This window comes from Podarcis erhardii (genome assembly GCF_964252035.2).
Source record: "Podarcis erhardii genome assembly, chromosome: 1".
NCBI lineage: Eukaryota > Metazoa > Chordata > Lepidosauria > Squamata > Lacertidae > Podarcis > Podarcis erhardii.
The window spans coordinates 57797257-57809824 of record NC_138497.1 but is presented as its reverse complement, the minus strand read 5'-3'; the positions used below and the strand labels follow the sequence as shown (position 1 = coordinate 57809824).

General features: G+C 38.2%; 1 protein-coding gene across 17 annotated transcripts in view; it reads left to right on the top strand.

Annotated features, from left to right (window-relative positions):
• The window catches only part of CD44 (CD44 molecule (IN blood group)), a 70229-nt gene that overhangs the window by 46731 nt on the left and 10930 nt on the right, over positions 1–12568 (top strand). For 7 of the 17 annotated variants that reach the window (XM_081834152.1, XM_081834153.1, XM_081834141.1 and 4 more), the window contains 7 exons: positions 1183–1269; positions 2208–2384; positions 4621–4794; positions 6490–6678; positions 7908–8081; positions 9455–9625; positions 12107–12286. In XM_081834152.1, coding sequence (XP_081690278.1) covers positions 1183–1269; positions 2208–2384; positions 4621–4794; positions 6490–6678; positions 7908–8081; positions 9455–9625; positions 12107–12286 — 1152 coding nt within the window. The remainder of the gene's footprint in view (positions 1–1182; positions 1270–2207; positions 2385–4620; positions 4795–6489; positions 6679–7907; positions 8082–9454; positions 9626–12106; positions 12287–12568) is intronic. The other 10 variants (XM_081834143.1, XM_081834151.1, XM_081834145.1 and 7 more) reach the window with 8 other exon arrangements.

Genomic DNA, 12568 nt, shown 5'->3' with positions numbered 1-12568 from the left:
CAGAAAACAGTCATTATAACTGATCTTTCTGTAGCCTTTAACAAACACATAAAGCCTTGTATTTACTTCTCCCTATTTAAGGATTCTTGACCACATCAGCTTGACATTTCTCTTTAAACCAAATCAAAGTGCAAACAGGAATAAAAAAATAGCAGCTTACTGTGGCCAATTAGCAATGGGAAACAAGAGAGACAGAAAATGGGCAAATGACTTTATGGGATCCAGTTCTCTTAGTGATCTTTTGAGGACAGTTTTGTGAGCAGTGCTTCTTGGCCTGACACTTTGTCCTATTTTTCTCTTATGCAAGGTTTTAACAGAGGAAACTCTAAAATCAGAAAAAATAATATAGTCAATAATGGGCAACCTTTTGCATACATACATACATACATACATACAGAAAGGAATCCTCGTTCTTACCCTTCCCTGAGCTCATGGAAGGGCTTTTGATCCAGTGGTTGAGAGGAGAAAACATTTGCTGATCTCTTCCACAGTGCCCCTGAAAAACAGCTCCAGAAACTTGGGGTGCCTTCCAAATCACAGTATAAGCTATTGTGGGGAATGGATTGCAGGACGAAGAGTGAATTGGGAAAAATCTTTTGCCCTCCCTGTCCATTAGCAGAGGCACCTGCTGAATCAAAAGCCTTCTGTTACCGTAAGTGCCCTGATTGGATTCCACCCATTGTAAGCACAAAAATACATATGGTAAAACTTTGGTGGGTGGGTGTGAGTAAGGGCTTTGGGATTCACTAAAATGGCTTGTAGATGCACCACAATTTAAATAAAGGGATTCAATACCCTCACTTAATTTTTCCTCCACTTTATTTTGCTTCCTTATTGGTTAATATTATATTTGGCTTTATTTTATCAATGTCCTGCTCTTTTTCTGTGCCCTAAGCTAACTTCTCTCTAGTGTATAAATAAACACTTCTGATTTTGATAAATACTACAAGGTTTTCAATTCCTGTGAGAAGTCAATGCAAGAACTATAGGAACAGACCCCTCTTTCTTGAATTAAGCACCAAACGCCTAACTGTTAAGCCTCTTTCTCCCTTCCTCTTATTAATCTTATTGTTGGCAGGCAAGTTGTTTATTCAGGAAGGTGTTGATGGATAGTAGCTTAGCTGGGAAATGTTGGCTTAACAAATAAAAATATCATATCTCATTCCTCTGTTGTCTGAACAGCTGTCAGCCCTCATCACAACTCACATGAGAAAATGTCCACCAGTATTGATTTTAAGGAGGTGCATCATCCCATTGAAGGAACTTGGGGTAAAAAAATTAACTGTTAACAATCGTTTATAATTGTCTAGAATACAAACTTAATGGTAACATCAGGAGTAGTGTGTTGATTGTAGAAAACAGCCCCTAATTCCGTAAGGATTTTTCTATTCAATAAAGCCCCACTTAGTCAGAAATCTTTGGATCTGAATATGCAGTTCAGACTGAATATGCATGAATATTCATTTGGACTGAATATGTATCCTCTATTGCTACATCTATGTATTGCTGAGGTCCCCTGCTCTTTTAATAACTCCTCAAAGCATCCTAATATTGGGTTGCTTTGTCAATAACTTTATTTCTTCTTATCCACTGGTTGTTCTTAATGCCAGCTCCATTATTTGTGGTGGCAGTGGGATGCATAAACTGAAAATTCTCTTGTGCTGACTCTAACTTCTGTGTAACTGTCTCTTTTCTTATGGTAGCAAATTATACAGCAAGAATATAGCATTTCCACTGAGATTCTTGTCAAATCACCCATATTCAGAGCTCCAACTTTTCTCTAGTGGGATCCAAAGGATCTTGTAGTGCCTCCCAGGAGCATATCCTGGTGTATTGAGTGCCTTGTAAATGCTCTCTCTTCTCTTTATTATATCACTCATAATGCCTTGTGTGGTATTACAGTGATACAAGGCAACTGTAACCAATTCAGCCATCTTCTTGTCATGCACTGGATCACAGACAGTCTTACTGATTTGATGCCCACTGTACATTGTTGCACCGCCACCACTGGTTGATTTAGTTCCACCCAATAAATCTATTACGCATTATTAATCTCTTACCCATTATTCATCTCTAACGAGGAGCTCTGAAAACACTGCCACAAATAAGAAAGACAAGGATAAGAATGGATAATACTTACTTTGGTGATTGGGAAATGGATAATGATATTAAAAGCTTATCGTAGATTTACATAATCAAATCACTAGATAAGAGTTCTGAAGAACATCATGATGTTGTTGGTGATGATGATGATGGTGGCGATGATGATGATGGTAGCGATGATGATGATGATCATAATGGAGAAGGGTCTGGGCACTTAAATCCTGAAACCGTTCTTGAATGGAACAGCAGTGGTGATAACGAACCTCGGCCATCAAAAACCAGTAAGCATTAATTCCTGTAATGTATGCACTGCGCTATAATGAAAGTCATTAGATGTGTCTCAGTAAACAATGGGATTTGGATGTATGTGTACATATTAAGCACTCTAGAAGTAATCAATGATAATCTATAAGGAATAATTTGTACCATACATAATTCAGAAATACAACAGCATCGAATCGAAAATTAATTTATAATGTTATAATGAAATTCTAGATATAGTGGAAGATTACTGCTTAATAATAGACAACACAAAGCAAAGAAGGTATAATTGAGTACCATGAATTATATTACTCTGCCATTTTTTCTATGCATATCCTACACTGGTATAATCCTATTGGCTTATTCTGGAAATGGAAACGTGGATGCATACTTACAAACAAAAGTCTCATTTTGTGTTTTATGCTTGAACTTCGTTTAGCTCTGTGTTGCCTTACCTCCTCTCATTGGTGTCTGTTAGGCATTTGTCCTAGGAATGCATATTATGAAACTACGCTTTCCTTGGTAAACATCCTTAAACTACTTTGGTTTCTTTTGCATTGGATTATCTCTATGATGGGGACATTGCAAAGTGTGCTGGTGCCTTCAGTTGTATTTGGAAAAGTACCATTCCTATCAGTACATTTAATCTCTAGGCTCTGACTTTTATCATTCATGTTATTTGTGCACAGGTGGCCTATGAGGTCAAATTTATTTTGCTATGGTGAGATGGTGGTTGTTTTGTGGTGGTGGTAAAAGCTATTCTTTGGGTTTAGCAACAAGCATCAAGTTATATGCTAAACTAACATATGTTGTGCATATCTTCCTGGATTATTCTTTCTCTAATTGTGGAAAATGCAATTTAGTGAAATCAGTCAAGCAGCTTGTAGTCATTTGTATCTATCAGAAGTGTAGTGGGTCTCATTGTATTGCAATAGTTGTATTTTGCAATAGTTCTTCCATAGTGAAGCAAAGCAAATCGTAAGTCAAAGAGTGCATTTCAAAGAAAAAAAATTCTGTGGATCAAAACTTTATTTTACTGTTTTCCAACATAATTTTATACAGTAGTTGGAGACATATATTTTTGTGCCTTTAGCAACAGCCTTGCTTGCTTGCTTGCTTGCTTGCTTACTTACTTACTATTTTTATTTAATGAAGCCATTGTTATCCCACACTTTACAACCTTTCCATTGCATTTAAGACTGATTTTTAGGAGAAGCAGATTTGTTGCACAAAACTTGCTTTAATTGTATAACCTGAGTTTGCTGGTACATGACTGAGCAGCACCCAGGAGTAGGGACAGTGTAGAAGTACCCTTACTTTTCTGTATCAAGTTGTTGTTCAAAGCACAGAACCAATCCCAGTTTTTGTTTTAATGACAACCTTTGGTTATAAGTGGAAAGGTTAGTATGCATAGCACTTGATGGTAACAGAAGGGTTGAGTTTGGATTTTTGTAATGATCTCTGAAACTCATCAGTGGTCATGATTGCAATTTTCTTCAGCAGTAGTACAAAACTAGTGGCACTATTGTGCGATTGCCCACCTGAACTTAAAATAAACACAGAATTTGTCTCTGCCACTCTGATGAAAAGTAAAATGTTAAGTTTCCAAAATTCTATTTTTCCAAGACATTTGAGGGCAATGATCCTGACATTTGCCCATTGATGTAGGTTTTCCAGAAGTGTTTGCATCAGAAAATTTTCTAACCTAGCATATTTATTGTACTTGTGTTTAAGTAAATAGAACAAAACCTTTGAAACGTCTAAACTTTCCCAATATTACATTTGCAATTGGCAGCCATTCATTGCCACTTAGGAAACAGAAACTAGAAAAATTTTCATCTGGGAAAATTTTCTATCCTGTATCATGGATTTTGCTTGCAGATCTACTACTCTTGCAACAATTTTCAGCCAGAGTGAATATTTGCAATATAAAGAGGACATACTCCTGATTCTTGGTTGTTTATTTATTCAGTATTTGATGGCATTCAGTGGACATGTGTGAACTGTCCACTGTAAAGTATTGCATTTGATTTCAAATTGTTGTGCCTGCGATGGTGAATTTCAGAGGGTTCTCTCACACATGTAAGTTTCCACTTGATGCTAAAGACGAAACGACATGGATACGTGAGCTGTGCATTAAAAATACCTTTGTGTTATACCCATGTGTTATACCCAAGAAATAATACCAATGTTAATTGGTTGGTGGTAGTGTGGAATATAGTCAAATAAATATCAATTCAACTATTGTCACAACAGCTGTGGTCTCCACCAAAGATGTCAAGCATGATGACTCGGCCCATGATTCATTTCTGCATGGTGTACACTCTGAAAAAGACAGTGAAGTCAGATATTCAACAAATGGCACAAGGGAGGATGTGCTACCCCGAATTGTTCCTCTAGGTGATGATGAACATTATTCAACAGCTACTGGTATGACTACTAAAGCATGATCTTGACACTACCTCTTTCTTGTCAGCATCAACTCTCACAGTCTAGTCTAGAAGTTAGTTAATAACTAGAATCATGGTGCAGTGCTAAATCTGTAGTATATCTGCTACTACATCTGCAGATAATATGCTGTGATTACTTTAAAAAAAGAAAGCAGAGCCACACATTTGAAGGCATTTTCCCCCAGATGTGTTCTGTTAAATCTTAACAAAACCATGAAACCAAAAGCTCACGTGTTATTTGGCTTTGACTAAGGAAGAGTGAGTCACAAATCCCAAATCTGAATTTATTTTAGACTCCAAAGTTCCCTGAAATTTGCAGAAGTTCCAAACCAACATGTCATCCCTGTCTAACCATATCTTAAAGCAGTATTTTTTAAAGTGCTGTCATATGTAACCACGTTGGCCTCAGTTCAGTGCTACACAAAGGAAGTTTGGCAATGCTAAAGTACACATAGATCAGACACGCAGCCAGTAAAAGTCAGTATAGAAACATGATGAGATTGGCCCATACAAAATCAAGTTGCTGCTGTGTTTTTCAAGTAGCCAGTGCTTATAGACTTCACAAAATTGGCTCAAATCCGTTCCTTGCTTAGAAAGTTGGGAGCTAACATGAGCTCATTTTGTGATGCTTCACTTTGTTTTAAAGAAAGAACTATATAAACTGCTATTCAAACACATGAAAACAGAGTTCTTTTGAACCCAAGGGCATAGATTCGCCAACATTAGAGGACAATTGCAATATTAGGGAATGAAAGATGAATAAATGGCATTTATACAAACACATATGCAACTTGCATTGCAATTTTGGTTTGGTTTATTATGGAAATGTATTAGCATTTTCTCTTGCAGATGGGGTCTACCTTGCTTTCCTATTCCATAAGGCTTTCTGTGGGCTTGGTGTTATTTCTCAAAATCTAAAGCATGTTCTCTTGGGCTCATCTCAGGCAGTCATCATAATGTTCAACACATTATGCTTCCTGCTGAATGCTGGGAAAAGGTTTGACTCTGAAGGAAAAATCTGGTGGTGTGGTGGTGGTACCTCAAGACGCTTCTGACAGTTTCCTTGGATTTAAACAGCAGCACCTTTAGAACTGTATAAGGCTATGCTGAAATGGTTGAACTACATCTCACTCAGAATGCCAGCCAAAATATTTTTTCCAAGTTGAATGTGTGAACCAACATTATCTATCTGCAGCATTTGGCCTTAGTGCCTGGAACAAATGTCTAAACATATTCCAAAAAGTACAATTTCAAAGAAAAAGGAAGAAGAAAAAGAAGGCAAGAAAGAGAAAGTTTATGGACTTACGTCGGTGCTGTGATTTCAGTTATACAAAGCCTTGGCATCTATCAAAGACGTTTGATAGATCAGTTAAAGGTGCAAGCTGTTGTCACATCTTTTCTGCCTATAATACTGTTACACGCCTTTCCGCTATTCCTACTGGTCTCTGGGGCACTGTCTGGAAAATCAGCAACTTCTGATAATCGAGGTGATGACACTGGGTGGCTGTGAATTCAACAATACTTTCCCAAAAAATTATCTACTTTCCTCCTCCTCTTGCTTATGCACATAATTGAAAAAGCAAGCCATGTCTAGTTTAACAAGATAAAGTGAACAATCTGGATGGTTGTTCAGCAAGCATAACACTGCAACTGATTCAAAACATCATCATAACAGCTGGGTCCTCCAGTGATGATTTCTTCAAGCAGGAAGACTCAACTCAGAATCCACTAGATGGCACTCTCTCTGGATTAGAAACTGAAGACACATTACCTACAACCACAGATTCAGATGTATTGCATCCTGTGCTTGTTCCATCAAGTGAAAGAGAAAGAACTCTGGAGGAAGAATCTTCCCACCATACAGGTATCAGAACCAATAGTGAACTGTAGAATTAGATTTTCATTTGGATTGTTTGCTTTCATTTCCTGATCCGGGTTTCTGGAGAAATGATGTTTAACCATACTTAAAAATAGAACTTTTAGTCACTGGGGGGGGGGGCGTTGTGAGTTTCCTTTAGTTATTCTTCCATATGTTGGAGATGTGAGTTCCAAACTGTTGAGAGTTTTGCTTTTCGCAGCCATTCTTCTCCCATTATTTTTAGTTACATTTTAAATAGATAGGTATAATCTATTATCAGTGTCAAACGTACCCCAGATATGTCATACCGATAAAATTTATGTTTATACCATTTGCTAGTAAACCTATATAAATATCTAAAAGTAGACTGTACTGGGCTTGATGGGCCAGTGGTTTGACTGAATATTAAGGATGTGCCATGTGTGAGAATACAGAAGTATAAATCAAGACCACTTTGCTGTTTGGTTATTCTGAAGTTATCTCTGTGTTATCCCTGTTGTGGCAATGCAGCAGCTTGAGTTGTATTGGTTGCCAGACTTATTGCTATAGTATGCAAATTGAAGAATCTGGGTTTAAGCTGATGTAAGCCCACTGAACTCAGTGGAAGTAGCTGATTCTGTAAGAAGACTGAATTTTCATCCAAGCATTTTGGCCGAATTGGTTTGTGCATTAGTCATTCTATCCATGTCCACACAGAAAGAAAAATTATATAAAATGATAAAATTATACCTCTTCTTGCACTAACTAGTGATTAGCATGCCATCTTAAACATAGGAAGATGCCTTATACTGAGTCACGCCACTGGTCCATCTAGCTCAAGATGGACAGTCTACACTGACTAGCAGCAGCTCTGCCAGGTTTCAGACAGAGTCTGTCCCAGTCCTATGTGGAGATCCTAGAGACTGAACCCTTCTGCATGCAAAGCAGATTCTCTGCCACTGAGTCAAGCTTCTTCCCCATGGAAGGTTTGAACTATACTGATTCAAATAACCACCTCAGTACAGTGACTCCTTGTTGAGGTGAGAGTTCTGACAGGCAGAATGGGCTTCCCTATTAACTTCTGTTGAGGTGGTGATTCTACTGCATAAATAAGGTCTCCATCCTATGGTGAAACAATTGAGGAAGCCTGTTTCCATTGGAGTTCACACACAGAACTTTCTAAGTCTCTGACTAACACACGGAAATCCAAAATATTGAGTTACTGATTCCTGCATTATTTATCATTGCTACAATAGTTCTAGCCTTCAATGAAAGTGCTGAACATGAAGAATCACATCAAGATCAGTTATCAGCAGTGGGCATACCTGGGCGGAGAAGTGATTCTGCCACAAACAGAACGATCCTTGGTGTCCTAGAAACACTTATTCCTCAAAGTGAGAAGGTTCATGACAATGAATCTTCTCAGACAGGTACTGCCTGCAGGATGTTAATGTAATCTTCCTATGTTCAGTTCTATTTCTCTTTTATGTCAGCGAATAGGAAGGCTTTTATGTCTCAGCGAGAAGTCCAGCCTTTATTAGAACTGGGGTCTGATGCTTCTCCATTTGGGGTGAAACATGGCTTCAAAAACGGAAGCCATTTTTATTGTGGTAATTGCACAGGAGGAAAGCAGCAGCCCCTCCTATGTCACGGTTCCGATCCAGTTCACCTGCCCCTTACATGACAGCTACATTCACAGACCTGCATCTCACATATATTTTGGCCTTCTTACTACCCTTTAAAGTAAATTCCTAGTATTCCAATATTAGGGCACTAAGATAATCATGGCAGTCTGACAAAACTTTCCATTAATAATGGATTGTTAGCATTCCCAATAATGGATGGCATTACCGCCAGTCCATGGAGGCCCAGCCTCCAAATGGCGCCATCCCTTCTGTAGGCTCCTACGCACATTTCTCTGTCCTGCTACCTCAGTCAGTGTTAAGAATGGTGGACCTATGTTCTTTTGCCTCAGAGGCACCTAAGTTTTAAAAAGAGGTAGCTTTGAGAAGAGCCGCTATTCCATTCAAACAGATAAGTCACATTTCATCATCTGAGTAGGGCTTTATATCATGTTAGTTTTATTTCATCTTGACTCCACCACCCCAATATAATTCAATCTCTGACACCAAGAATATTAGTGTCATAGTGCTTTACACACAATTATTTTGCTTGGGCCTCTGTTGAGTAGATGCAGCCCATTATGGTTGTTTTAGCGTTTCTTCAAGTAGAAAATACTCCACATCACTAAAATTATCTACAGTATTTACTAATTTGTATTTCTGTTGCCTGCTTTACCGTCACAACATTGAAAGAACAAATTTGTTTTTACAAATACTTGGTAGTTGTGCCATAAACAGCATGTGTCTATGAGGAAGTCAAAATACCTCATGTGCAAGCTTATTTCTTTCTTTTTTTAGAAACCTAGCTATCTGCAAATAAGAAATGAACAAAATATGTTGTCTTAATACCATTTAACTAAAACCAAAATCATTTTATAGCTGTGAAATACAAAATGCTTGCTTCACATGTACATAATAATGGCTCGATAAGATATTGTTTCAAAGGATTTAACTAAAATGAATTAACTGAAATATTAACTGGGGTTTTTTTATTGAAAAGTGCTTATACAAAAAGTGGTAATAGAGAATCTTGACTTAGTGACAGATAAACAGACCCCTAAAAGGCACCCTTTTTCCTTGAGTGCCACCAGTGTAGTTGGGTTCATATTGAACTGCAAGATGCATGTACAATAGACAGTGGTTCTGCATATATTAAATTAACAAATACTTCACCACAAAAGCAGATAATGGGATGAAAGTTGAAGAATCCACTCAAGGCCCACCATCTCATGGCATATATCCTGAATGGTCCAATGAAGAAAGATACCCTACAAACTCATCGAGCAAAGAGACACTACCTGAAATTATTCATCCAAGTGAAAATGAGCAAAAAAATGAATCCATTTATACAGGTATATCTCAGAAAAGTTCTATTCAGCCCCAATCATTAATTATTATTTCCTACGAAGGGTGTAATCCTGACTCCTATGAAGTCAGCATGAATCAGGATTGCAGCCTTAACTACTGATACATCCTAAGAAAATTATTTAATCTACATAACATGGGCCTGATAGTGAAAATGTGGTATTGATTCAGTCATCATTGTAGCAGTTGTGGTCTCCACAGGTAAGATTAACCATGAAGACTGATAATCATGGTATATAGATTAATGAGATCCATCTTGGTGGGAGCAATGAAAATTTATATCCTACAAAAACATCTAAAAATGGAATTATGCCTGTTCTCATTTCAAGTGTAAACAAGCATGAAGAGGATTTGGAAATATCTCATTCCGGTACTAGGAAGAAAAAGAAAATTCGGCATTGTTAAACTTTTCTACACTTTTTAAATTCATTTAATAAATGTATAGTCACCTTTCAAAACAACAATTACAAAACTTCCACAAGATGACTGACAAATATGTAAACTCAAGATCAAACAATAAATTAAAAAACAATTTAGAAAACCCCGAATCCACAAGAAAATAGTAGCAAGCTTGCATAGCACATCAGTAAATTTCTAAGCAAAACAGAAATGTTTTTGAAGTCTTCTTGGGTTGAAGTCCTCTTAAAGATGAAGCCATGCATACTTCTTTGGGGAAAGAATTTGAGAAATGTGGCATGTTAGATTGGAGGTTATTGTTTCCCCAGATGGAATTTATTACTTTGACAATGCATATGGAGTTCAGTCTTAACCTAATAATTAATACTGCTTAAGCCTTAACCTAATATTTTAATTGACTTCACCTAAAATTCTGATGTGGGACGTGGGTGGCGCTGTGGGTAAAACCTCAGCGCCTAGGACTTGCCGATCGCATGGTCGGCGGTTTGAATCCCTGCGGCGGGGTGCGCTCCCGTCGTTCGGTCCCTGCGCCTGCCAACCTAGCAGTTCGAAAGCACCTCCGGGTGCAAGTAGATAAATAGGGACCGCTTACCAGCGGGAAGGTAAACGGCGTTCCGTGTGCTGCGCTGGCTCGCCAGATGCAGCTTGTCACGCTGGCCACGTGACCCGGAAGTGTCTGCGGACAGCGCTGGCTCCCGGCCTATAAAGTGAGATGAGCCTTACAACCCTAGAGTCTGGCAAGACTGGCCCGTACGGGCAGGGGTACCTTTACCTTTAAAATTCTGATGGTGCCCGTAAAGCTAGATAAGATGGGCATCAAATAATTATGAGGGGGAAACTGCTAACATAGGGTATTGTCTAACTAAATCAAGAGCTGATCCACTGAAATGAATGGATTCATGTTATTCCAGTCCACTGATTTTAATGGGTCTATTCTTTATCAGGCTACCATTTGTTGTCTTTAAAACAGATTCAGACATTATTATAGCAGCTGTTGGAATGAACTACAAAGATTCCTCTCATGATTCACACATGTAGGCTAGTTTATATCCTCTTGGGCAGTGAAGGCAAATTTATTGCAGCTAGAGGGAAAAAAATGAAAAGGTTTTTTTAAAAAAACACCTATTCTTACCTTTTCTTTTTTTAGACTGGGTTACTTTAGTCTTCCATTGAGGTTGATGACCAAAGGCCTATGTTGACTTGATCTGGACAAGTATTTATAAATACTCCAGAGTCCGGCAAAATGAGTCCTATGGCAGAAAGTTTTGCTTTCCCAGACAAGAGGCTTCAAAAGATTCATGAAGCAGAGATGGTTGTATATGATCTTGGCTGAGAGAGTGACAATAAATACCTTACAAATGCATCTAAATTTAATTAGCCACCTAGAATCATTCCTCAGAATAAAAGCGAGTAAAAAGGAAATGCCACATACAGGTACAGGCAGTGATTCATTATCATTAAATCTTTTAGCTAAATTAGAAATAATAATAATAATAATAATAATAATAATAATAATAATTAATAATAATAATAATAATAAACAACCCCCATCTGGTTGTGTTTCCCCAGCCACTCCGGACGGCTTCCAACAAAAGATTAAAAATACATTAAAACATCAGTCATTAAAAACGTCCCTAAACAGGGCTGCCTTCTGATGCCTTCTAAACATCAGATAGTTGTTTATTCTTTGACATCTGGTGGGAGGGCATTCCACAGGGCGCGTGCCACTACTGAGAAGACCCTCTGCCTGGTTCCCTGTAACTTTGCTTCTCGCAGTGAGGGAGCCGCCAGAAGGCCCTCGGCGCTGGACCTCAGTGTCCGGGCAGAACGATGGGGGTGGAGACGCTCATTCAGGTATACTGGTCCTGTTTTCTGTGTATATTTTATAGCCATAGAATACGTTTTGGATAGAGCTATAGTTCTGTCTCATCTAAAACGGCTATTGTGGTTACTGATTTCCACTTTCCATGTTAGGGTTAAGTAGAATTGCACTTAGTGAAGCGCATGTGAAAGCAGAGAATTCAAAACTGACCCAGCCATCTTTGTAACAGCAGTAGTCTCCAGTGATAGCACTGACTATGAAGACTCCGGTCGGGATACAATGTTGCACAGTGAGCATTCTGGACAGGATAATGAAGAAAAACATCTCACAAACACATCTGGAAATCATTTGCTGCCTGGAATTCTTCATGCAGCTGAAAGTGAGCATGAAAATGAACGTTCAGACACAGGTATTGACTGGAAAAATAGTAAAAACATTTTACTTCTTTTTTCAGTAATCTCTCTAGATAAATTAGAAGCTATCTCAAACTATGTAAAGATGTAATCCTGACTCCATTTAAATAAATGGACTTTCACTAAACACAGGAAGCATGGTGTGATGAAAAAGTATGCAAAATTTGTTTGCTGCTTGAGATTATCTCCTGCCTGAAATAACTCTTCCAAGTTGAAGCAGTCTTGAAATGGAAACATCTCCTTGGGTGTCTTCCAAGTACAGGAATTCTAATGGCTTT